At 50.0% G+C, this 27,086-nt stretch overlaps 1 protein-coding gene across 7 annotated transcripts in view; it reads left to right on the top strand.

Moving 5' to 3' along the window:
- Positions 1–5,819: 5,819 nt before the first annotated feature.
- Positions 5,820–27,086, top strand: part of SYNJ2 (synaptojanin 2) — a 165,952-nt gene continuing 144,685 nt past the window's right edge. For 6 of the 7 annotated variants that reach the window (XM_009205802.3, XM_009205801.4, XM_009205796.2 and 3 more), the window contains exon 1: positions 6,525–6,753. In XM_009205802.3, coding sequence (XP_009204066.1) covers positions 6,627–6,753 — 127 coding nt within the window. In that variant the 5' untranslated portion in view covers positions 6,525–6,626. Of the gene's footprint in view, positions 5,839–6,524; positions 6,754–27,086 lie in introns of those variants that run through there. The other variant, XM_009205798.4, reaches the window with a different exon arrangement.

Below are 27,086 nucleotides of genomic sequence, written 5' to 3'. Positions count from 1 at the left end.
GGGAAAGACATGAAAAGTTGGGGGTGAATTTATCTGCTCAGGCTGCCAGAACAAAGTACCAATAACTGGGTGGCTGAAAGAGCAGAAATCTGTTTTCTCAGTTGTGGAAGCTGAAAGTCCAAGATCAAGGTGCTGGCAGGGTTGCTTTCTTCTGAGGCCTCTCTCCTTGGCTTGTGCAATATGGTTTTCTTCTCCCTCCATCCTCACATGGGCTTCCCTCTGTGGGCACCTGTCTGGGTCCAAATTTCACCTTCTTTTTATTTTTCATTTTATTTTAGTTGTTTGTTTTGTTTTGCTTTGTTTTGTTTGAGACAGGGTCTTGCTCTGTCAGCCAGGCCAGAGTGCAGTGGCGTCGTCTCAGCTCACTGCAGCCTCATACTCCTGGGCTCAAGTGGTCCTCCTACCTCAGCCTCCCAAGTAGCTGGGACTACAGTAGCTGCACTACTGCCCCAGCTAATTTTTTTGTATTTTTGTGTAGAGGTGGGGTTTCACTATGTTGCCCAGGTTAGTCTTGCGCTCCCAGGCTCAAGCGATCCACCCTCCTTGGCCTCCCAAGGTGCTAGGATTACAGGTGTGAACCACTGCGCCCAGCCTTTGTTTTTTGTTTTAAGAGACAGGGTCTCGCTCTGTCACCCAGGCTGGAGTCCAGTGGTGTGACCATAGCTCACTGTAACCTCAAACTCCTGGGCTCATGTGATCCTCCTACCTCAGCCTCCAGAGTAGCTGGGGCTACAGATGCATGCCACCATGGCTGCCTACTTTTCTTTTAATTTTTTGTAGAGTCTCACTATGTTGTCCAGACTGGTCTCAAACTCCTGGCCTCAAGTGATCCTCCTGTCTTGGCCTTTCAAAGTGCTGGATTACAGGCGTGAACCACCATACCTGGCAAAATCTCCTCTTTGTGTAGGGACCCCAGTCCTGATGGATTAGGGCCCACCCCAAAGACCTCCTTTTCACTTAACCGTCTAGTTAAAGATCTTGCCTCTAAGTGCAGTCCCATTCTGAGGTACTGGGGGTTAGGAGTTCAACGCATGGATTTGGGGGGCAAAATTCAGCCCATAACGGAGTGGATGGGGGGAGGAAGTTTAGATAGAGAGGCTCAGGAAGGCCTCACTAAGGAGCCGTTTTTTGATGGACGTGAAGGAGGTAAGAGAAGCAGCGTCAGGCATCTGGAGTAACTGCCTCCCCCATGCAGAAGCCCTGTGTGGGGGCTCACCTGGTGCACCAGCATGAGGACTGTGGCAAGCCTGGCTGGACAAGGCCCAGAGAGCAGTCACATATGGGTCTGGAGACCGGCCAGACCACGCAGCACCTGGACTTCAGCCTCCACAGAGTGAGCTGTGCAGATTGACAGTGTCAGCAGGGCCATTCCGGCTGCTGGTGAGGCCAGGGGAGAAGGAAGGTGACTAGATCCAAGCTAAAGATGCCAGACCAGGTGGGGACAGTGGGTGCCTGCCACGACCTCAAACTGTAGGTCCTGGAGAGAGCATCTATTCCCCCAGTGCTGCGAGTGTTGCTCCTGGCTGGGGTGCCCTGCCCAGGTCACCCCTCCTCAGAAGCCAGGACCGCTGGATGCACTCAGGCAGCTCAACTCCTCATCCTCCCCCTCCATCTTTCTCCCCAGTACAGACCCTGCAGGCACATCCCCTGCTCGGAGTCCATGCCACAGGGAACCGAACCTGAAACAGTGAGCCAGTGAACCGTGATCAGAGCCTGGATATGATTTTCAGTTAGAACTGGCAGGCTTGAGGCTTTCCTCTTCATTTTGCAGAGGAACCAGAGAGAAACAGTTAGCCAAGGCTACCTCAGTTCTTCAGTCCACCCTGGGTTTAGGCCCAGAGGATCTTGACTATGACTTCTAGATTGCCTGCACTGTGGCCAGCGTCCTGGGCCTTTCCCACTCTCGCTAACTCCCATTCCCACCCTCATATGCTCATGGGGAGCTCACCAAGGGCCAGTTCTCGGGAGGACAGCGCCTCCTCCTCCAGCTTGCCCACAGCCCTGTCCCACTAGCTGCTCCCTCCTGCCTCCATACCTGTCCTCCCAACCTTCTCTCCCTCCAGATCCTGCCACCTCCCTTTCGGGGGCCTTCCTTTCTCCCCTCTAGAGACAGGTGCCTCTCCGTGCTGGGCCTGAGCTCTCCTACTCTGCTCTTTGCTGTTTGCCTTCCACCATGTGCGGGTCTGGCTGGTCCTCGAAGGTCTCTGCTGTCCCGTCTGCCCCCGATTCTGTTCATCTTGTGTTTCTCCCAGCCCGGCTTCCAGAGCCAGCAGACTACACTCACGGCACCATTTCTTCCTTACTTCTTTGCAAGCTGGCTTTTTTGCCCAACCCTCTAGTGAAGCTGCCCCATCAAAGGTCCCCGTTACCTTCTCACCAAACCAATTTTCTTTTCTGAGTCCTGATTCTTGGAGACCTTCCTGAGGTTTTTAAACCAGTAGCCTCTCAGGGCTTTTGCATGTGGGAGGCTGTAGCCCCAGATGCCTGATGACTGTTTCTCTTACCTCCTTTGGGCCTGTTAAAAAATGCCTCCTTTTTGAAGAGGGAGGAGCCCTCAGGAATGGTTTAGCGCCATCCTCTGGATGATGAGTTTTCACTCAGTTCACATGAGATCCAGAGCTGTCCGGGTCACGCTCTTGGCTCCTCTTTCTCAGGGTACCTCTTGATCGTCTTTTCCTCCTGCCCCTGCCTTCCACCCCCGTCTGTCTCCACTCCCCTTTGATCGCTGCCATACGCTTTCCTGGTCCTTCATCTGTTGCCATTTCCCATTGGACGACCTGCCCACCCAGTCTCTGTCTCCAATTAAACTCGCCTCCTCCTTGCTCCGGGATGGTATTGCTGCTGTCCCGTTCTCAAAATGCCAGGGTCCTGTCTGACTTCCCACTGTCCTTTGTGCAGCTCGTATTATACCAACCACACAGCCCACAGGAGCTTGGGAGGACAGGTATGGAGGCAGGAGGGAGCAGGCAGTGGGACAGGGCTGTGGGCAAATACAGGCACCAAATACAGACTTGTATTTCTTTTAAACCTCTCTTGTCTTACTTGACTCGGGCTCTGATGGGGTTAGATGTCTGTCCACTCCAAATCTCCTGTTGAAATGTAATCCCCAGTGTTGGAGGTGGGGCCTGGTGGGAGGATTGCATCATGAGGGTGGACCTCTCACGAATGGTTTAGTACCATCCTCTTGATGATAAGTGAGTTCTTGCTCAGTTAATTCACGCGAGAACTGAGTGTCTGAAAGAGTGCGGCACCTCCCCCCAGCTCTCCTGCTCCAGTCTCACCACGTGACATGCTGGCTCCTGGTTGCCTTCCACCATGACGGTAAGCTTCTTGAGGCCTCCCCAGAAGCAGACACCAGCACCATGCTTCCTGTACAGCCTGCAGAACCGTGAGCCAATGACATCTATTTTTTTTATAAATTACCCAGTCTCAGGTATTCCTTTATAGTAACACAAAGACTAATAATATAGGTTTCCACAATAAAATACCACAGGCCGGTGGCTTAAACAATAGAAATGTATTTCTCAGTTCCAGAAGCTAGAAAGTCCGAGATCAAGGTGCCAGCTGATGTGGCCCTTGGTGAGGACCCTCCTCCTGGCCAGCAGATGCTCAGGCCCTTCCCTCCGTGTCTCTTCTTTTTTTTTTCTCTTTGAGACAGAGTCACGCTGTCACCCAGGCTGGAGTACAGTGGCTCCATCTCCGCTCACTGCAACCTCTGCCTCCCAGGTTCAAGTGATTCTCCTGCCTCAGCCTCTCGAGTAGCTGGGATTACAGGCACATACCACCAGACCCAGCTATTTTCTTTTATTTTTTTTTTTATTTTTAGTAGAGATGAGGTTTTGCCATGTTGGCCAGGGTGGTCTCAAACTCCTGACCTCAAGTGATCCGCCCACCTCAGCTTCCCAAAGTGCTGGGATTACAGACATGAGCCACCACTCCTGACCTGTCTCTTCTTATAAGGACAGTAATCCTATCATTGTGAGGGCCCCACTGGCATGACGTCATCTGACCTAATGAGCTCCCAAAGGTCCCATCTCTGAATACCTTTCCATTGGGGGTTAGGGCTTCAACATATGGATTTGGTAGGGCCGCAGGGGATGGGCGGTAGGGTGGCTAAAACGTTCAGTGCATATCTCCCTTACATTCCCCTCTTTGTTTGCTCTGATAACCTATTGGGCTCCGTGGTTCCCTCACGCACACCACGCTGAGCTACATTTCCTGCTGTGGCTTACTCTGGGGCTGGTGGATTTGGCTTTTGCTTCCTTCCCCACCTCCTCCCCTTCCCAATTCCCTGCCCTCCAGACATTCTACATCTCAGAAAGTGGAAGCACTCAACCCACTCGCCGCAGATGGGCCCGCTCCTTTGCCCAAACTCCACTGGGGCTTTAGGTGTCTGAGCCGACCTTTTCCTTGAATGCCTCAAGGTCAGTTACTTGCTCCATCTGCAAAAGGTGCCGGTGCCTGGGTACCCTTGGTCTATCAAGCCAGTGCGCATGTGAGGAAGCTGCTCCCTCTGTTGCCCAGGTGGGCTGTCCCACCCGAAACCAGAGAGCAGAGGCCCCAAAACCCAGCAGGCTCTTGGTTCACCCAGCCAATTCTCAGAGACGGAGGAACAGCCGCTGTAGTTTCTTGAGTCTGAGATGTGCATTTTAACATTGTCTAAATCAGGGCAGAGATGACTATCAGTGGCATGTTCTAGTTTAATTGGAAGCTTTTTTTTTTTCTTTCTTCTCAGTGGTATATAAAATAGTGGTTCATTTTACAGTTGATGGTGACTTGGATTCTATAAGCTGTGAAGCTCAAGTGCTGGTCCTGACTGCAGGAAAATTTCTAAAATAGGTATGGTATGCCACTGTGCAGGATTTTAGACTATGTGATGCTAGTTAGGAAAGAGGAGAGAGAAATAAATGGAAGACTGGGTCCCCTCCCTAAGGCCTTACCACTTAATTTGCAAAATAGGGCTAAGAGAAAAGATATAAAAACACTTCTCAAGCAATATATATATATATATAAACTATATAATCTGGGTGTTATATAAGCACTATTATCTGGGACCTCAGCATTCCAGGAAGGCTTCCAGGAAGAAGTGAATTTGGGGTCAAAAAGTGGGCCACAGGCTCATATGCCTCACTGAATGGGCATACTGTTTTCATGAGGTAGTAATATTTACATTTACACAGAAAGAAGCTGCTCCGACAGCTGATGAGCATCATGCCTGGGATATTGAGCACATCATGCTTGACCTGGGCCAAGTTTGTGGGCAAGGAAAGGGGCTGAGGGTCAAGATGATCTCTGCTGGGGTTGCTCAAATGTATTACCCAATCATCCCCTGAGAGGTTGTCCCCTTATCTGGTCATTACTGAATGTCTGCAGGGGCATGGCAATGTTCTGCTTGGCTCTGGGGGCTCTGCCTTTCCTAGGACAAGTCCCAGAGACAAACAGCTTGGCCCAGTGCAGCAGAATGGGGTGAGAGCGGAACTGAGTTCGTTTGCCGGCGGGATGGAAACAGCTGATGGAGGCTTCTCCACGATCCCCACTCCCCACGTACCCATCACAAGAGAAGGGAATTAAGCCAATTAAGCCGCCAAACCACCCCAAAGGGTGATTCCAACTCAGCCCTAAACACCCATCCCCACTTCACCTCCCCTGCAGCTCTGACAGGCTGAGCCTCGGCGCTAGAACCCGGCGCCAGAAGGCCGGGCCACAGGTGACTGCGCTGCGAGGCCACACTCCAGCGTACACGCGCGGACACGTGCCGGTGTCCAGGGCCAGTGGGAGAGGCGCTGTCACCATCTGACAGGAGAGGAAGGTGGCGCGCAGAGAAGTCAGAGTCACGTGGTAAGTGGGGGTCGTGGTCTGGGGATCACAGCTCCAGGTTTCTTCGCGACAACGCACCGTTGACCCCCAACACCTCTCCCTGGCGGGGGCAGTGACCGCAACAGTCTCCGCAATAGAACGCTAGTGAAAAGTAACCTTTCTCCAGCCCGCTCCACGCGCTCCGCACCCGCTAAGCGTCTCCGCCAATTAACTCAGTTCTCCTCGCCGAAGGAGGCGCAGTTATGACCCCGCTTCACTGCAGGGAGACCGAGGCACGCAAGGTCGAAAGGACTCGTCCAGGGTCGCAGGAGCCGACCACACAGGGAGGCGGAGCGCCCCCGGCGGGAGCAGTCAGCGGGTCCAGCCTGGCGGGCTCCGGGGCCGGGCTGCCCATATAAGGCTGCGGGCGGCCAGCATCGCGGCCCGGCTCTCGGGGGCGCCCCGCGCGGGGCATCCTCCTCCGCGGCGAGGAATGCGTGGCATCTGGGAGGCCCTTCCGCTCCACGCCCGCCCACGGGAAGCCTCAGCCCCGGGGCGCGGCCTCGCGCAGCTGCCTGGCCGCTGGGGGGAGCGCGGGGCCGGCGGGAGGCGGCAGCGAGCCCTCACCTGCCCCAGGCCGGGGAGGCGGGTGTGGGGAGGAGGAGGAAGGGGAGGAGGCCGGGAGGAGGCCGGGGAGGAGCCTGGCGCGGCGGGAGCGGCGGCGCAAAGTGAAACTCTGGGAAGTTGCGGGCGCGCGGGGAGCTGTAGCGGGCAGCGCGCCCTCGGGGGGACGTGGCCCCGGCCTCCGCCCGCAGCGGGCCCGACCCCTCATGGCCCTGAGCAAAGGGCTGCGGCTGCTGGGGCGCCTGGGGGCCGCGGGGGACTGCAGCGTGCTGCTGGAGGCGCGCGGCCGCGGCGACTGCCTGCTGTTCGAGGCCGGCACGGTGGCCACGCTGGGTGAGTCCGGCCCGGGGGCAGCGACGCCCGGAGGAGAGGGCGCCCGCCTTCGCCCAGCCTTGGGAAGACGGGTACCCCACTTCCCGAGGGAATCGGGCGGCGCGGGGACTGCCGGGGCGTGGGGGTCGCGCGCAGAGGGGTGGCCTTTTGAATGAAGTGGGACTGGGGACTCTAGAGAGCGCTCGGGCTGGGCGGGTGGTGCACGGAGGCCGGCCGCCCCTCCACGGGGATCTCCGGCCCGCGCGGCCAGAGGATGTGGTTGCTGGAGAGCCGGCTGGGGCGCTTTGCGTATTCATGAGGATCCCCTGGGGTTGACTGAGGAGCCGGCCTGACCTTGTGCCAGGCGCCTTTTCTTTTGCACCTGTTGATGAAACCAGTGATTGCCCTTTGGTTTGTGTTGGCGGCTCCACTCCTGGAGGGGATGGGGACCAAAGCCCCAAAAAGGCTCTGGAGAAACTGCTGATGGCACCTTTGTCTCACGTGAATACTTGGTCAAGAAGCATCCGTAGTGCAATTTATAGAACTTGTAAGCAAATATACCATGACCCTACCTTTATGCTGTCTTAGATCCTGCCAAGCCAGCGAATTTCACCTATGGACTTCAGAAGCCTTGAAACTGGCACTGTGCTATGGGCTTTAGGACATTATCTCACTTCATTCTGACAATTCTACTAAAGAGTTATTATTATCCCCATTTTGCATATGAGCAAACTGAGGCCCGAAGAGGCTAAGAAAGTTGCTTGCCAAGGTGACATCATCCACCTGACTTTTATGTGGCTGTTTCTGTAATGTCATTCAATGCATGGCTTCCCGGTATCAGTAACCTGGATCCCTTGTTTTGTGCTCACCATTATAAGGAAAGCCTGGGTAGCAGCAAAGCACGTGAAACCAGGTCTGATTGTTAGACTTGTAAATGTGGACACCGGGAGAGTAGGCTCCCACCAGTAGGCGTCCAGCTGTAACAGCTTCCCGGTATTCCTAGCTAAACAAGGTGCAGCCCAGGGTCACTTGTGCTTGAGGTGGTCGGCAAATGCAGCAGGCAGTCACTTGTAGGATGCTTCATAGATGCCTCTAACCTTGTTTTCACATTTGCGTGTGTCGACTCTAGTTTAGATGTAGTCTTGGAAGGACTCTCCTATTTCTGATTCCCTAATCATTTAATTAACATGCATTTATCCAGCTTGTTCTCAGTCACTTGATTACTGAACCAATGTCTCCAGTATTCTCAGCATCAAAAGTGGGCAGCGAATTGTAGATTAAGTTATTTTCAGGTTATTCCAATGTGTGCTGTCCCGAAGAGTCCAAGTTTGGTCATTTGGTATGGCCTTAAAAGAAAACCACAGAAATTTTCATTCCATTTTAGATGTCTACTTCATACCACATTTATCAGAAGCAAAAGATTAATTTCACGGTACAAAACTACTGTTTCATCAAATAGATTAAAATGTCCTTCAGTTGGATTACGGCAACATTGTCAGGTTCATACACATTCAAGAATTATTTGAAGCAGCTTAGAAAAATTTTATTTTTTCAAAAGTGAAGATTTAAAAATGATTAATGACAGTAATGTAGTGCATATTTTCCATTAGGAGCTGGAGTTTGGGCTGAGATTTACATCACGTTGGTGATTACAGTATACCAGATTTTAGAACAGAGAATGTAAGAAAGGAATTGGCTCGTCTTCAACTCATGTGCAGTCCACATTTGTCATTTAACCTAGCATTCATTTTTCAGTAGAAAAAACTTTTAAAAAATCTTTTTTTTTTTTTTTTGAAAAAGAGGCTTCTTCTTTTGCCTAGGCTGGCATGCAGTGGCACAATCACAGCCCACTGCAGCCTCAACTTCCCAGGCTCAAGCGATCTTCCCGCCTCAGCCTCCTGTGTAGCTGGAACTACAGGCACGTGCCACCACGCCTGGCTGATTTTTTTCTTTCTCTTTCTTTCTTTTCTTTCTTTCTTTCTTTTTTTTAATGGCATCTCACTATGTTGTCCATGCTGGTCTCGAACTCCTGGGTTCAGGTGATCTTCCCGCCTCGGTCTCCCAAAGTTTTGGGATTACAGGCATGAACTACTTACTGTGTCTGGGCTGAAAACTTAATTTTTTAAAGTCTGTTTTATTTAAGTGAAATGAAACTATTTTTAAAAAGCAGCTGTAGCATTTGGTGGCTTTGCTGGTCCAGAGAAGGTTTGTAGGAGAGAGCCTTCTGTTACTAGAAAGTTGTTTCAAACTTTCAACATATCCTAAATGTATCACTATTGGATAAAATGGCTCTGAACTTGAAATTCCCATCTGTATTCCAAAGGGCTAGCTAGCTGTTTTACTTTCCTTTCTTGGAGAAAGTGATTTTTTTTTCTTTTTTTTTTTTTTTTGAGACGGAGTTTCACTCTTGTTGCCCAGGCTGGAGTGAAGTGGTGGGATCTTGAGTCATTGCAACATCCCCACCCCCACCCGGGTTCAAGTGATTCTCCTGCCTCAACCTCCCCAGTAGCTAGGATTACAGGCACACACCACCATGCCCGGCTAATTTTTGTGTTTTTAGTAGAGACAGGATTTTGCCATGCTGGCCAGGCTGGTTTCTAACTCCTGAACTTAGGTGATCCACCTACTTTGGCCTCCCAAAGTGCTAGGATTACAGGCATGAGCCACCACGCCTGACCCGAGAAGGTGAATTTTTACAAGAAGGCTGCGATCTCTACTTTTGTATGGGACAGTACACTAGTGACAGCTGGCGTAGCTCGTGGTCTAATCTTCACCTTTTACCCTTTCCTTGAGGTTCGGGGTTGGGGGTAGCTTCCTTTTCTTTTCAGCTGTGGTTTTCCTGTGAGGGGTCCCTCCCAGTTAGTAATGAGAGGCTGAGGCTGAAGTTGTGGGTAATTGCTTGCTGGGTAATGGTCTTTCCCGTCCCCTGAGTCATTCTGACTTCTGTCCTGCTCTGCTGCGGATGCACACAGCTGCTTTCCTAGGGGCGAGAAGAAATGAGGGGAGTGGGCCTGATGACCACAGGCACTGCCCCTTCATAGCACATTTTATTCCTGAAGGATCCTAACTGGAAAAGTACCTCTCACCAAAGGGGCTGCGTGGTTCCTTATTATTTTCAGGCAAGGCCTGGAGACAGGGGCTTGAACTGGACTGTGATTTTTAGGACAAACTGATGGTCCATGATTCGTTGATTGCTGGACTCCTCCCATCTGAACCTGTCCTCACCTGTCCTGTGCTAAAGTGAACTCTTCACACTAGGCCATCTGGCCTGCTAGCAGGATTGTTGAAGGAATTATTCCAAATTCCTGCTTCTAACAGAATTAGGTTGTGAATCTGTCTTTTATGTAGATCAGAGGGAGCAGAAATTCCAGAGGCAGAAAAGCCAAATGTATTGGCATTGATTTAAAAGGATTTTATGAAGTCTCAGGAACCTGACTGGAGGGTAGTTGGCCTTCTCAGCACAGGTGGGAAGCCCCGTAGCAGCCAGTACCAGCTTCCCTGGCTAATAATCCACAATTAGCAAACAGATGTTCCCTTATTTGCACATGGGACAAAAACCTATTCCTGTCTCTGTCTCTTGTAAACTTAGGGAAAAGTGCTTATTGTTAATGGATTTTGTCTATTTTCAGAGTAAACGACAGTGTTCCAAAGTTCAAGGTTCTCCAGCAGCCCCCAGGAACGGGGCCTGAGGGTGTCCCTGTGTTTATGGTCAGGGCTGTGTGTGAGTGAGGTCCTGCCTCCTGCGGCCCAGCCTGGCTTTGCTGTGAACAGGCAGCAGGGAGGGAGGGAGGGATGGGGCAGGAAGCTTGAGAGATTTAATTAAGTTAATTAATGTGTGTCCCTGAATTACTTTGAGCTTCTAGGGGTGGGGGGGAAGGTTCTGTGTAAACACCAGGCCCCCAGGTTCTCCCAGCTGCTGTTTGTGCAGAGGCCACATCTCTGTTTAGCTTTGTTTGAATTGGTGAGATGGCCCCAGGGCAGAGCAGGACTCAGTCTGAACTGTTGCCTAGATCACTTTCCCAGACTTTATGGCCAGATTTATTTGGTCACAGATTGGAATTTTGATCTGCTACAGAGGACCACAGAGAATCAAATGAGTCACCATTTTATAAATGCTCCTGGACAAAGTTGGAACCACAGGTAGGACCAGGCCAGGGTTCCAGGGCCCCCCTGACATGGGAAACTAGAGCAGGACCCAGGGTCACGGTGGTCTGTCTGCCTCCAGGACTGGTTTGCCTCCTCTCCTAGCTGGCGGCTGTCTCAGCATAGTATTTACAAAATGCAAACTGGGATGGTGTGTGCTTCTCCTGGGTTTTTTGTTTGTTTGTTTGTTTTTGTTTTTTGAAACAGAGTCTCGCTCTGTTGCCCAGGCTGGAGTACAATGGCACAATCTCGGCTCATTGCAACCCCTGCCTCCCGGGTTCAAGTGATTCTCCCGCCTCAGCCTCCTAAGTAGCTGGGACTACAGGTGTGTGCCACCACGCCCGGCTAATATTTGTACTTTGAGTAGAGAAGGGGTTTCACCATGTTGGCCAGGCTGGTCTGAAACTCCTGGCCTCAAATGATCCACCCACCTCAGCCTCCCAAAATGCTGGGATTACAGGCATGAGCCAGTGCACCCGGCCTTCCCCGTGGTTTTTGTAGCTTACCTGTAAGATCATGATTTCAGATCTTACCAGGCTCTTGTTTTGGCTGTGGCTTAAAACCTTGGCTTTTAACCTTTAATTGTGAAAATGTTCAAACACAAAAGTAGAGGGAAAAATGAATCCCCTGTCTACCTGTTGTTCGGCATTGACTGTTATCAATATATTGCCAATTTTATTTCACTTGTCCCTATATTTTTTATAAAAACGTGAATTTCCTAAAATTTAGTTTGTTTAATGCCAGGCAAGATTCTAATTTGTTGGGTTGGCTTTTTTTTTTCTTCCTTATTTGTATTTAGATATGTAAGTTCAATTTTTTTATTTTATTATAAATTGACAAATTATAATTAGTATTGTTTTTTGAGATGGAGTCTTGCTCTGTCACCCAGGTGGGAGTGCTATGGCACAATCTTGGTTCACTGCAACCTCTTTCTCTCAGGTTCAAGCGATTCTCTGACCTCAGCCTCCCGAGTAGCTGGGACTATAGGCATGTACTACCATGCCCAGCTAATTTTTGTATTTTTAGTAGAGACGGCGTTTCACCATGTTGGCCAGGCTGGTATCGAACTCCTGACCTCAAGTGATCCACCCACTTCAGCCTCCCAAAGTGCTGGGATTACAGGCGTGAGCCACTGTGCTGGGCCAACAAATTACAATTATTATATATTATGGGGTACAAAGTGATCATATATGTGTACAATGTGGAATGATTAAATCAAGATGATTAATGTAGTCATCACCTCAAATACTTATTTGTTTATTTATCTTTTTTGAGATGGAGTCGCGCTCTCTCGCCCGGGCTGGAGTACAGTGGCGTGATCTGGGCTCACTGCAACGTCCACCTCCCAGGTTCAAGCGATTCTCCTGCCTCAGCATCCTGAGTAGCTGGGACTACAGGCAGGGGCCATCACACCCAGCTAATTTTTGTGTTTTTAATAGAGATGGGGTTTTGCTATGTTGGTCAGGCTGGTCTCAAACTCCCAACTTCAAGTGATCTGCCCGCCTCAGCCTCCCAAAGTTCTGGGATTACAGACATGAGCCACCGCACCTGACCACTTATTTTTTGTAGTGAGAACATTTGAAATTTACTCTCCTAGCGATTTCAGAATATAACTATAATTACCATGCTATGCAAGTTCAAAATTTACTTGGCAGATTTCAGTGTGGCCAACAGCAGAAATGGTGGCATGAACTGATTCTGAGACATTGGCCAAGACACATTTTTAAAAGCAAAATGACCACTTGGGAAGGGTCGACCACAGCCTGGAAGAACAGGGATCTCTCTGCTGGTGAGCTCGGGAGGACAAAGTCTGGACCCTTTGACGGCACTGCCTCTAGCCCCGGGCAAGAGTGGGCGGAGCGTTCTCTGCGTTCCCCTTTCTGGATGACACTCCTGCTGCTGGAGTGTGCTAAGCACATAGTTCAGCCTGTGCAGACCCCTCCCAGGGCCTCAGGCAGACTGTGCAGCTGTGTGTCCACCCCAGGCCCGGGCGTTGGGGTGGCAAGGATGTGTCACAGGTGGAACTGGACACACACTAGCTGGGACTCGTGTGTGTATGCACGAGGCTCCCTGCAAGGGGGCATGAAGCCCAGATTGGGGGAAGTGGGGGAAGAGAAGGTGGCTAGGCTGGGGCCACCCTCCCCACTGGCCCCATCATGAACCTGGCCTTCCAGGTATTCATGGCAGCATACTTCTCAAGGTAGGAGGATAGAACCTATTTTATTTAACTGTTTTACTTTGTTAGCTTGATTTAAAACTTAACAGTTTGGCATACAGGATGCAGCACTCACGAGTACCCTGGCCCCAGACCCTGCAGATACTCCGGCAGACCTGCCCTAGGCACCTGTCCCAGCCCCTGTCTCTCTGCTGTGTCTCTGTTCTCGAGAGTTCCTGGGGTGCTCAGCGTCCCCTTTGTGCTTTTTGGCTGCTCAGTTTCTGTTGCTGGGCTCCTTTGGCCTTGCCACTGAGGATGGGGAATATATTGTTTTCTTTCCACTTGAATTGTCCTTAAAGCCGTGGGTAAACTGGCTCAGGCTCAGACTTGGAAATCTGATCAGAGTCTCTTTAGCATTTCTGGGCAGGGCTCACTGGTGTCGTGGCCAGCTCTCCTGGAGGTGAAAACCAAATTGGGCTGGGAGGGTGTACGTGACTCTTAAAGCCCCCAGAACTGCGGTGCCATTAACCACACACCGTGGACAGGAGGCTGTCAGTGGGCAGACTGGGTCCACCCTCAAGGTCCATACGAAACAGCCCAGTTCAGGGCACTGCTTCTTTTTAAGATCTCACAGGCAGGAGCCTTCTGGCACTGTTCATGTGAATGTAAGTTGTTCTTTTTTCTGGAGGAAAATTTAGACAAGTGAATGAAAACCTTTAACAGTATGCAAGTGCTTAATCCGCTCTTCTACATGCAGAAGTTTCTCTCAGGAAATATTCCCAGATCACTAGCCCATTTTGCTTCAAGGATGTTTATTGCAAGCTGTTTTGAGTTTTTAACTGGTTAAATAAACTTTGGTTCAACTTGATCATAATAGCTGACATTTATGGAGTGTGTACCACCTACCAGGTGCTGATCCAAGTGGCTAACATATATTAACTTCATCCTTAAGGCAAGTACTAGTAATCTCCATTTTACACTTGGGGAAACTGAGGCACAGAGAGGCTTAAGAATTTGCCCGAGGCTCCACCTCCAGTGGAAGTCTCCAGAGAATAATATGTTCAGTAAAATCTCATTCTTAGGGAAAAAAAATGAATATATATATATGTGTGTGTGTGTGTATGTGTGTGTGTGTGTATATATGTGTGTATGTGTATGTGTGTGTGTGTATGTGTGTGTATATATGTGTGTGTGTGTATATATGTGTGTGTGTGTGTATATATATATATGGAAAAAGACTCCCTTTGTCCTGTTGTCTCTGGCTTATCTTGGTTTTCATCTGACATACACTTTTGATCGAGGAGGTTCCCGCTTGGGGAAACTGCCAGCCCCTTTCTGAGCAGAGGGTGTGGCACTACAAAGGCAAAGCTTGATCTCTGGGAGAAGCATGTGAGCTTGAAGCCCACGCTCCTGGAGGCAGAGCTGAGCCTCCACACACATGTTCCCAGCACTGGGAGCAGAGGCTGATGCGGCCCCAAGGTGCTGAGGAAAGTGTGCCTCAGTGCAGAGGATGCTACAAGGCCCCAGGCTTCTCAAGGAACATGAGACCTGGCAAACCCAGAGTGTTGGACTGGGTCGGCTCCAAGACGCCCCTGGGTTTGAGCTGGAGAAGTGTCTGCGGGAGGGTGCTGGGGCTCCTGCAGAGCGTGTCTTCCTGCCCCTGTGGGCTTTTCTGGGGGGCCTGGGAGGCTCTGCCAAGTTGGTGGACAGAACTGTGCCTTGCCCTAGGGGGCACTAGGCAGGAGCTGGGCTCGGAGCGTGAGTCTGGTGCTGTGCCAGGAGGCTAGATGCCCCAGCCAGGTCCTGTGGGCTGTGCCGCCTGTGCCCTTGGCCTGCAAGGCTGGCAGGCTGCCACTGCTTGTAAAGCCTCCTGGTTGAAAAGGTGACTCGGAGCAGCGGATTCACTGGGAGCCTGTCAGTCACAGAGCCAGACGGGCAGCTTGTGCTTGTGCCCCAGGCCCAGACCGCAGGAGGTGGGAGCAAGTTCCACAGCTCCAGTGCGAAGGTCTGAGCTTCATTCTAAGGCAGGTTTTTGAGGACATGGGGCTCTCGGGCACCTGGTTGTATTCCTGCATCTCTGCAGCCTGCATCTCTGCCCACTCTCTCATGCCTCCTTCTCCCCAAGGCTGCGGCTGGTGGAGCCCGTGTCTGGCGTGCCCCAAGCCAGCCTTCCATCTCAGATGGAGTTGTGTGTTTCCAGTGAGCCTATGCCCCCCTGAGAACAGGGCCTCGCCCCACATCCCTGCTCCTTCATCACAGCTGCTAGGAAATGAAAGCGCATGTCCCCAGGGTCCTTCGAAGTAGGATGTGGTCTCCCTGAGCAGAACTCTGGCTCTAAATGCTCTCCTGGCTTTGGCGTTGGTGTGGGACTTGGGTTGCAGGAGAGGGCAGGTTGTTAGCGGCTGCTGCTCAGACCCAGCGCAGGACAGGGCTGCTCCAGACCCCCGGCAAGATGTAGCAAAATGGCCAAATTTAAGGTGAGCACGGGTTCCCATGCAGTTTCTCACCCCTGCTGCTGCCTGCCTGTCTGTGAATGTGAAGGCAAGGGGTGGTCCTGCATTGACTTGTTACTGCCTGGTGGGAGTAACCCGGAAGAGGCAAACTACTTCCTTCCCTTTCCTCAGCTCTGAACCTAGAATGTTCCAGTGATACCACCTCCAAACTCTTCACCTTTTCCTTTCCCACCTCTCTGCACTGAGGACAGGAAACTAGGTGGCTGCTCACGGTGGGTAAAACTGAGGCTTGCAAGACAGCCTTGGGCAACAGGACAGCCAGATCCCAGCCCTGGGCGCCTGCCTCTCCCGTCCCGAGCCCCAGTCTCTTTTTCAGCTGCAAAGTCAATACTTTTGCTTTCAGAGAGGGAGCATGTGCCAGGCCAGGAGAGGCTTTGGGTCTATCACAGATGGAGATTGCCTAGCTTAACTGCGCAGTCTGAGTGATTCTAAGGACGGGGAGAGAGAGTACGCCTCTGGAGCCTGGGACACACATTTGCAGGAGAAAGTGGTGAGTGCGTTGTGACCAGGTGAGGGACGAACCTTAAGGAGATTGGCCGAGAACACCTCCTCTCCTCACCCTAAGTCAACAAGCCCGGGACAGCAGTGCTTCCAAAACTTGCTTGTTCACCTCACCTGGAGATCTTGTAGCAAATCAGGTCCTGCCTCCTTGGCTCTGGGGTAGGCCTTGAGAGCCTGTCGTTCTAACAAGCTCCCAGGTGATGCTGGTCCACAACCAGCTTTGAGTACCGGGATCTCGCACTGGCTTGGGAGGGAGGAGACCTGAATCCTAGCCCTGGCCCCTTGGGCTCTTCTTTCCATTGGGGAAATTTAGTTATTCCCTCCCGGCCCCAATATCTTAATCTGAAAACAAATGAACGACAATCTATGTTGTCTTTCCTACTCTGAGATTCCATATGTCTTAAAAAAAAAAGTTTTAAAACTAAATATGTCACCCTCACCATCACTACTTTAGACACCTAAAATTATAAACCACTCAGAAATTTGAATCTTAGGAGATGTGATCTGGCAAGGCAAAGTCGAAAATGGCTTTGAGGTCTTAGCTAAACCTAGAAATCTGATGCTCTGCATTTTTTATGGGATGCTTATGAATTAATGAAAATACATGAGATTATCTCTCCTTGAGTCTACCCTTTCCTACAACCAGCAAAAACTTATAAAAAGCAATTGAAGCTGACTTTGGGAATGCCAAGGTATTGATTAAAATATCATGGACTGTGCTGATTCCATGGCCGGTTTAGCTGATGCTTGTTAAGAGCCATGACTTTTTACAATTTTTGTTTTTTGTGGATACATAGTAGGTATATGTATTTATGGGATACATGAGATATTTTGATACAGGCGTGTAATATGTAATAACCACATCATGGAAAATGGGGTATCCATTCCTTCAAACATTAATCTTTTGTGTTACAAACAATCCAATTATACTCTTTTAGTTATTTTAAAATGTACAGTTAAATTATATAGTCACTATGTTGTGCTATCAAATACCAGTTCTTATTCATTCTATTTTTTTTTTTTGTACTCATTAACCATCCCCATCTTCTCCCTAGCCCCCCACTACCCTTCCTAGCCTCTAGTAACCATCCTTCTACTCTCTATGTCCATGAATTCAATTTTGATTTTTGGACCCCACAAATAAGTGAGAATATGCAATATTTGTCTTTCTGTGCCTGGCTTTTTTTTTTTTTTTTTTTTTGAGACAGAGTCTTGCTCTGTCACACAGGCTGTAGTGCAGCGGTGCGATCTCAGCTCACTGCAACCTCCACCTTCTGGGTTCAACCTCCCAAGTAGCTGGGATTACAGGCACCCACCACCACACCTGGCTAATTTTTGTATTTTTAGTAGACATGGGTTTCACCATGTTGTCCAGCTTGGTCTCGAACTCCTGATCTCGGGTGATCCACCCACTTCGGCCTCCCAAAGTGCTGGGATTACAGGTGTGAGCAACTGCGCCTGGCTGGTTGGCTTGTTTCACTTAACATAATGACCTCCTTCGATCCATGTTGTTGCAAATAACAGGATCTCATTCTTTTTTATGGATAAATAGTACTCCACTGTGTATATGTACCACATTTTCTTTATCCATTCATCTGTTGATGGACACTGAAGTTGCTTCCAAATCTTGGCTATTGTGAACAGTGCTGCAACTAACATGGAAGTGCAGATATCTCTTCATCATGCTGATTTCCTTTCTTTTGGGTATACACCCAGCCGTGGGACTGCTGGATCATATGGTAGCTCTACTTTTAGTTTTTTGAGGAACCTCCAAAATGTTCTCTATAATGGTTATACTCATATAGAACATAGAACATAACATATATAACATATATAGTACATAACATATATAGAGTATATAACATATATAGTGGTTGTACTAATTTACATTCCCACCAACTGTGTACAAGGGTTTCCTTTTCTCCACATCCTCGCCAGCATTTGTTATTGCCTGACTTTTGGATATAAGCCATTCTAACTGGGGTAAGATGCTCTCTCACTGTAGTTTTGATTTGCCTTTTTCTGATCAGTGATGTTGGGCACCTTTTCATATGCCTGTTTGCCATTTGTATATCTTCTTTTGAGAAATGTGCATTCAAATCTTTTGCTTACTTTTTGGATCGGATTATTAGATTTTTTTTTTCCCTGTAGAATTGTTTGAGCGCCTTATATATTCTGGTTATTAGTCCCTCATCAGATGAGTAGTTTGCAAATATTTCCTCCCATTCTGTGGGCTGTCTCTTCACTTTGATTGTTTCCTCTGCTGTGCAAAAGCTGTTTAGCTTAATGTGATCTCATTAGTTCATTTTTGCTTTGGTTGCCTGTGCTTGCGGGGTATTACTTAAGACATTTTTGCCCAGGTCAATGTCCTGGCGGTTTTTCCCGATGTTTTATTGTAGTAGCTTCGTAGTTTGAGGGCCATGACATTCTTAAAAACATAACTTTCATTCTTGCATAGCTTTTTTTTTTCTTTAAAGTAACCTGGACTGTCATTTGGCTAGGGAGCCGGGAGTTTGTCTGGAAATGTGTGGTCTTTATCTGTTTAAACTGTCTGTTTTATATGTTGCATGAACCCCGCTTTACCATGAATCTTATCAATGACTGATAAATATTGTCTACTGGAGACATTCTCTTTAAGAGGAGGAGACCGTTCTCTGCAGCTCCTGCTGATTCAGCAAAGCTGAGGTCAGGTGGAACCGGCTGGGCAGAGAACCGGCTGGGCAGAGAACCGGCTGGGCAGAGACGAGTGATTAGAAGGCTGTCATAGGCAGTGACAGTCCACGTGCTCCAGGGCAGAACAGTGACTCTGGCTGTCACAATCTGTTTCAACAATGGAGATTGTTTGTCTTTTATTTAAATGATGTGAATAAAGAAAGGAATCTTGGAAAACTAAGGCTGGAACTGCCCAGGCCTGAGCCAAGCCCTTGTAACAAGGCCCTTCTGGGTAGGGGAGCTACCTCTCTTTTCACCTGGACCACCTGGTGGTGGGTGGCGAGCTCAGAACCACAGCTGGGTGGGAAACGGGAGGGCCAGCAGTGAGCTGCAGGAATGGAATTCCGTGATGGGATCTTATGTCTCCAGAGTGGACAGACAGAAGCTTGTGTTTTCATTTCAAAGGGTATCTGCCACGCCCTCCAGGCAGACCACATAAATGGCATTTTTGGGTGAGGCCTGAGAGATTCTGTCTGGTGGTATACACTGATTTTAACCAGAAGCGATAGAATTGGACTCTTATTGACAGGGGAAGATAGATGAGAGATGATTTCCATGAGGATGTTGAAAATATTGACAATTCCAAAGACCCCGGGGAGTCCGGGGGTTCCTGGCCAGGAGCGCCCCTCCATTGCCCCGTACCACCTTGCTTTCCAGGCTGTGGCTCTGTGTGTCTGAATCTGCGGGGTGGGGGCGCTTCCTTCTAATTCACAGAAGGCACAGTATGGGCCCCAGACTGCCCATCCTGCTAAAACTGGCAAAGGCCTTTGCCCAGCCTGGGCGGCAGTGATTCAGCCAACTGCAGAAGTGGTATTTGGAGCTCACCCTTAAAACATAAAGCAAGTTACGTTCAGACTATATACAGGCAATGAGAAAATACGATGAAATGTGACTGCATATGAATAGCCCCAGACTTCTAGGGCCTTTGAGTGTGTCTGACTTGGGCAGCATCTTCTCCTTTTAGGTTTCAGGCTCAGTTTACTGTCAGGAAAATTAAGTTGCTGAGAGCTTCTCAATTTTGGCTTAAAAGAGAAAATACACCCGGAACAAAGACTTGAGGGGTGCTCCTATTAAAAAAACAAACAAACAAAAAAAACAGTGTGTGAGCTTCAGAGGAGCACCTTGAGACTCCAGTTCCATCACCTCCGCTCTCCTGGGCCCTCCTGGGGGAGCTCTCCATCTTGTGCCTGCCTTCTCTTCTCCTGAACACTCTTAAAGTATTTTGAGTGCGGAAGATAGGATCATACACTCAGGAAAGCCGAGAGCTAGATCCTGAAGCATCTGTGCGGGAAATGCCCATCTGTGCATGAAATGAGCGTCTGCGACTGAAGTGATCCCTCATCTGGGATCTGTTTGGCGTGTGCCAGGAGACAGACGGACACGTGCATGCACACACACACACAGTGGGGATGGGGAGTAGGTGAAATAAGAATGGGAAAATGTTGACACCTCCGGGAGCTGGGTGACAAGCTGCTTGGTGGTTCACTAGACAGGGAGTTATTGGCCGCTTTTCAACATCGACAGATAAACATCAATAGCCTTCCTGTAATGCCATCATTATTCAATTAGTCTGTAATGGGAAAAGCAGATACCACTCCCCCACAGTTTCTGGGAATAAACAAAGTGTGTAAGGCCTAAAAGAAGAAAGCTATAGAACCTGACTGAAGCCCACATCTGTGGAAAGGCATACCATGTTCTTGGAATGGGAACATCAACACTACAGAGATGGCAGTTCCTCTCCAGTTAATCTAGAAGTGCAAGTATCGATGAGTAAATCCAATTAAATTCCAACAAGAGCCTTGTCTAAAATGCAACAGGCTGATTGTACAGTATCGCTGGACTCCCCCCACATCCAAACTTATTCTTACCTTCATTCTCCCATTTTGGCTAATGGCAGCACCATCCAGGCAACTGCTCGTAATAAAAGCCTGTGAGTCATTCTGACTCCCCTTCCTTCCTCAGCCTCATCCAACCTACCAGCCAGTCCTGACCACCCCAAAACAGATGGTGAATCCCACCGAGTCCCCCATTATCACTGCTACATCAAGAGTGCAGCCACTGCCCCATGTGCTTTTCTGGTCTACTTGGCAGCCTTTTAACTAGTCTCTTGGCTCTTCCCCTGCTCCCCACATAGTGACTTGCTTGAGGCCCACACAGCCCTGGTCCTCTGCCCTGCCTCTTTCTCCACCCTCATCTCCCACCATTTCCTGGGCTCACTGCATTCAGCAGCCTGACTCGTTCCTGCTCAGAATCTTCACACCCACCACCCACCTGCCTGCCCTCCCTCCCCCAGGTGATATGGTTTGGATCTATGTCCCCACCCAAACTCATGTTGAAATGTGATCCCCAGTGCTGCAGATGAGGCCCGGTGGGAGGTGACTGGGCCACAGGGGCAGTTTCTCATGAATGGTCAGCACTGTCCCCCTTGGGGTTGTCATTGCAACAGTGAGTTGTCACAAGATCTGATTGTTTAAAAGTGCGTGGCACCCACCCCACCCTCTTGGTCCTGCTCCTGCCATGTAAGTTGCCTGTTTCCTCTTTGCCTTCTGCCATGAGTAGAAGCTCCCCGAGGCCTCCCAAGAAGCAGATGCTGCCTTGCTTCCTGTATAGCCTATAGATCCATGAGCCAATTAAATCTCTTTTCTTTATAAATTACCCAGTCTCAGGCATTTCTTTATAGCAGTGTGAGGATAGACTAATACACCAAGGGTTGGCCTGGCTACTTCCTCCCCCCTCCCCTCCCCTCCCCCCCCCCCCCTCCCCCTTCCCCCCTCCCCACCCCTCAGTGACTGCAGTAAGATCTTCCTGACCTCTGTGGCTGGAATACCCTGCAGCCCCCACACATCAACTGTCCCTGCCCCACGCCTGGTTTCCTTCCTTCTTAGTGCTTATCACTGAAATTGCCTTATGTGTGTGCTTGCGTGGGTGTCTGCTGTTGTCCGCTGCAAAAATGCAACCTCCACGGGCATTGTGGGTTGAATTGTGTGCCCCAGAAAAAAATATTGCTGTCCTAACCCGGGATACCTTGCAATCTTATTTGGAAATAGGGTCTTTGCAGATGCAATGAAGATGTAAGTTAAGATGGGATCGTACTGCTGTGGGGTGGGCCCTTAATCCAATGTGACTGGTGTGCTTATAAGAAGAAAAGGGACACAGGCAGACACACGCAGAGAGGAGAATGTCATGTGAAGGAACACAGGGAAGACAGCCATGTGACAATGGAGGCAGAGATGGGAGTGACACTGCCACAAGCCAAGGAATGCCTGGGCTACCTGAAGCTGGGAAAAGCAAGGGAAGATGGCCCTGCCCACGCCTTGATCTTGGATTTCTGGCCTCCAGAACTGTGAGACAGTAAATTTGCTGCTGTTTTAAGCCCTCCGGTCTGTGGTTCTTTGTTACAGCAACCCAGGCAACTAATACAGGGGCATCACGTATCTCGTTCAGTACTTTACCTTAACACTGCCTGGTGTGGGAATGAGGCTTAGCAAACACTGTTGAATGATGAAGGACTGGCAAAAATAAATAGCCAAGATTTTGAAAAAGATCAACAAAGACAGACTGATTTACCAGATAGCAAAACACATTATAAAGCCCTAACCATCGTGGAGGTTGTCAGCACAAATCAACACAGTAGAGTGGAGGGCTCAGAACAGACTGGTGTGAGCAGTGTTCCTTCCTTCCTTATAAAAGTGATGACTTCAGTCCGTCAGGGAAAGGTAAGGGTAGATACTCAGCACCTGCTGTTGCTGTGGTTGATCTGTGCAATGCCTAAGAGGCCCCTGCTCTATTCAGCTGGATATTCACTCAGGCATTCTTGGCTGGTCTGCTCAGAGAGGAAGAGGCTGGAAACCATGGCTGGCCAGCAGGATGCTTCCTGCTGCTCCGCTTCCAGGGGAGTGAGGGGTCTTCCTGGCAGTTTTTGCAGGTGGCTGCACACACAGCTGTCCTTCTATTCACTAGCTCCTCCCCCAGCTGAAAGCCTTGGGTCCCCAGGGAGCCAGAATCCCTTATAAAATTACCTGCCTTGGCCGGGCACAGTGGCTCACGACTGTAATCCCAGCACTTTGGAAGGTTGAGGCGGGCGGATCATGAGGTCAGGAGATCGAGACCATCCTGTGAATGGTGAAACCCCGTCTCTACTAAAAATACAAAAAATTAGCTAGGTGTGGTGGCGGGCGCCTGTAGTCCCAGCTACTCCGGAGGCTGAGGCGGGAGAATGGTGTGAACCTGGGAGGTGGAGCTTGCAATGAGCCGAGATGGTGTCACTGCACTCCAGCCTGGATGACAGAGCGAGACTCCGTCTCAAAAAAAAAAAAAAAAAATATTTACCAGCCTTACAGAGCCCTGGGTTCACACAAGGGACATTCCATGTTACAAGAGTTACCACACCTAAGGAAGCCCCATGCCTGGCATCTTCACCGAGTGGTTATAATTCACTTATGGGTCTTCCCTCTCCAGAGGCAATTTGCTAGTCAAGGTCATTTTTACCATGAGCAATGTTGTCTAGTAACAGAGTTGATGTTCTACCTTGATTAGGAACCAGAGCTAGAGAATTAAACATCGAATTCTCATACAGAAGGGAAGGAAGATTTTGTTAAGCCTGTGACCAGAACTATCCATATGGACACTAAGTGAGAGTCCTACATTTTATCATACATTAAAATAAATGCAGAGGTATTTAAGTGTAAAAAAACAACTTTCAAAGTATTAGAAAATATAGGAGATGCTTTCACAGCATTACAGTATGGAAAGATGTTCTGAGGAAAGCATCAAACTCAGAAGTCGTAAAGGAAATAAACCTGATATAAGAAATATTTTTATTGAAGTGTAACATACATAGAGAAAAATGAACACTCTAAGCATTGAGCTCCATGAATCTTCACCCAGCGAACACACTCGCATAGCCAGTGCGCAGATCTGGAGAGCCAGCGTTTGCCTCCCAGGACCCCTGCCTCCCATTCCTCCTGTGTCCGAATGATAGATTTGACTACATAAAAATGGAAAACTCCAGTATATCAAAAGACACCATAAACGTAGTGAAAAGACAAGCAGTAGCCCAGAAGGAAAGTTTGTGCAGCCTTTTGTAACCTAGAAAAAGGCCAAAGATGGATGATCATAGCGTATAAAAGAACTCCTATAGATCATGAAGAAGAGGGACAAATAGTTCAACAGAGAAATTGGCAAAGGATATAATGAGCAATTCTCCAAGGGAAAAATACAAATGGCCAAAACAATGGAGCCAGTGTGGCCGGCTCTGCCCAGCACGGCCATTTGCACGTGGTCACTGTTGGGTGGGTAAGGGCTGCTTGCCCCGTCTCCAGCCCCACTCTCCTGCCGTCTCCCCCTGTGATTCAGGCATGGAGCTCGGGCCCCAGGTGGCAGGCAGCGCACTCTGCTCAGTTACCCCAGCTCCTGTCTTCACAGCCATGCCCTGGCACCTGTCTCCCTCCCCTTAGCCTGACCCTTTTCCCATGGGATGTTCGGTTGTCTCTGCACAGGCTCTGAGCCGGCCCCGTGGGCTTCCAGACAAGCCCAGATGGAGCCTGCCCTCTAGGGAGCACCTCTGTGTAGCTTCCAGCTGAGTCTTGAGACACAGGTCCAGGGAGCTAAGCTCAGGGCTGGGAACATCCAGGTGGGGCTCAGGTGCTTGAGGCGGACAACAGCCTGGTGCAGGACCAGGAGTGGCAAGAGGTAGTAAGGGGGCCATGGTGTTCAGAAATTGGGGCAGGTGGTGGGTAGGCATCCTGCCTCAAAAGGCCAGGGTTTGGGAGGGCAAGGAAGCCCTCTGGCAGGAGTCAGGGCAGGCATCCCAGGCAGGCAGTGTTCATTCTGTGAAGCGGGCTTCCCCAAGGAGGGGCCCTGGAGCAGAAAGCTGTCGTGTGCAGGTGACTGGGAGACCTGTTTTCTTTGGAGCCGTGCAGCTCCTGTTAGTGGATGACAGATTTCAAGCCCTGCTCAGGCCAATGTTTTTCACACACGTTTGACCTTTGGTTCACAGCACACAGCGCAACAGCTTACGGTCCAGGAGTGCACCTCGGCATGTAGTTTGAGAATCCTGGCGATGACACGATTAAGATTCTGGGGCCAGGTTCTCACCAAGCCAAAAGCCTTTTTTATTTTTATTTTTATTTTTATTTTTTGAGGCAGCAGCTAATTCTAGGTACAGAAAGCCACTGGTAAAGTGTAGGAAGCTGTTTCCAAATTCACGTAATGACGGTAACTAGGGTCATTTGAGAAGGTTTCTTCTTCTGCCCTTTTGTAAAACATAGCATGCTGTTTTCCCCTGGTGATAGACAGGGCCTCAGTACGTAAGAGCAGGCACGTATGGACAAAGCCAGAGAGTCACAAACCATATGTGCCTGAGATGTGCCACGTGTGGGGCTGTGAATAAGGAAGCAGAATCAATGTGTTTACTCAGAGCTGGATTTGGCTGTTTGTTCCTTCATCTTTCTTGGACCACGTGTCCTGGTGTTCAGAGGCTCCTGAGAGCCTGGGGCTCAGCAGGCCGTCTGGTCACCCCTCTAACCCAGGTGAGCAAACAAGTCCCAGTGTGTCCCTAACGCATGCTCATTTTCTCATCAAACAACAAATAAATCAGAGGGTCCTGAAAAATGAATTTTGGCCTGTTTTCTGGATTCTGGATTGAAATATGGAGTAGGAGCTGACTTTTAGCAAGTTGATCAACTCTTCCCCTCACTCCCCAGCCTTCTGGAACTGTGTCTGTCTTGTCTTCAATAAGCACAACCTCCACCACTCCTGACCTACCCCCAGTGGTCGGCCTCTTCTTTGAATGCTTCCCTTACAGCACGCACTCCCCTCAAGCTGGGGCTTCTCTTGAGACCGCTCTGCTGTCCTTGGGACTGGTGGTGGAGGCAGGGTAGGCACCCTGGCCCTGCCCCTGTCCTGCAGTGCTCCTTCGGGCCATGGTTCTTCTTCCCTCTCTAAGAGGAACCGTTTGGAATCCATCTTCCTCCTTGGCCACACCTCTCCATTCATTGAGGAGCTGAGTTCCCTGCTCACTGGGTCTGTCTACCCCTGTCTGGGTGAGGTCACGGGGAGGCTCACCCACCTGCTCTGTTGGCCTCTCACTCGCCATCCTCCCGCTGCCCTTTTTTCTGCCCCGTTCCCTCTGCTGCACACCTGTTGGCGGTATCCCCAGCTCTTAGTGACTCTAGCCCTCTCCCGCCCTCCTCTACACCCTGCATGCACTCATGTTGCTAAATGTGGCTGGAGAGAAAAACAGCAATATTGACTGTTCTGTGAGACTTCATAAAGGATTTCCAGGGCTGTGTGGAATCAAAAAATCTTCCTGCATTTCCCCAGCCATCTGGCCTCCAGGATGACTATTTCACATCTCCTCAGGCCTTTGACATCTCATCCCCCTCACACCTGATGATTTTGCTTCCTATTTCACTGGGAAAATGAAGGTAACTAAGAACTTTCAACAGCCGCCGCACCCACTCCCTGGCTCTGGCACTGTGGACAGCCTCCCAGGCCCTCCCCCCTCCCAGCCCACTGACCCTGTCCCCTCTCATCTTTCAAGACCTTGCTCCTGCAGTTTCCCCCTTTCCTTCCTAACTCGGTCATTTGCACCATTATACCAACAGGCTGTCATGGCTCACATTAAGAAACCGTCTCTTGACCCTGGCCCCCACCTCATCTCTTGGTTTTCCCATGCAGCGAGGTCGTCTACATACCTTCCCTCCTCCCAGTCTCCCTTGAAGTGGCTCCAGCCAGGCGCTGTCCTCCCACTCTTCTGAAACCTTTCCTCAAGGCCCCCAGGAACTTTTGGCTGCTCAGCCTTCCATCCAACAGCATCCCCCAGATGATCACACCTGCTTCTGGAAGCATTTTCTTCACTTGGCTTCTCTTATTCTCTGATGGCTCTGTTCTCATCATATTCCTTCCTCACTGCCTGTTTTTCTCCAGAACCTAGAACCATGCCTGGCACACAGTGGGCATCTAGACCCTTTGTTGAGTGGTGAAATTGAAGTGTGACAGGGTGTGTGGCTTCCTCGCTCAGGCTCCCTCAGTTCCCAAAGCCGGGCTCCTTCCTGGATCTCATGTAGCAAAAGGAGGCATACACGGGTCGCACCACATGACTTCTAGAGGAGTACGTGTGGGTGTGTTCATGCTCATGTGGAAATAGGGAGGCGGCCCTGAGGTGGGAGGAGCCTTCCCAAGAGGAATCACCTGAGAGAGGAAGAAGAGCTGGGGAGGAACCGAGGAACTGGTTTGGCAGGTTCAGGAAGAAGTAACTGAAGAAACTGGAACGGTAGCCAGGATCAGAACCTGCAGCCGCAGGACCTAATTTGTTAGGACCTAATTAG

This window comes from Papio anubis, chromosome 6, assembly GCF_008728515.1.
Source record: "Papio anubis isolate 15944 chromosome 6, Panubis1.0, whole genome shotgun sequence".
Lineage (NCBI taxonomy): Eukaryota > Metazoa > Chordata > Mammalia > Primates > Cercopithecidae > Papio > Papio anubis.
Note: the sequence above shows the minus strand (reverse complement) of the source record. Positions and strands in the feature narration are given on the sequence as shown.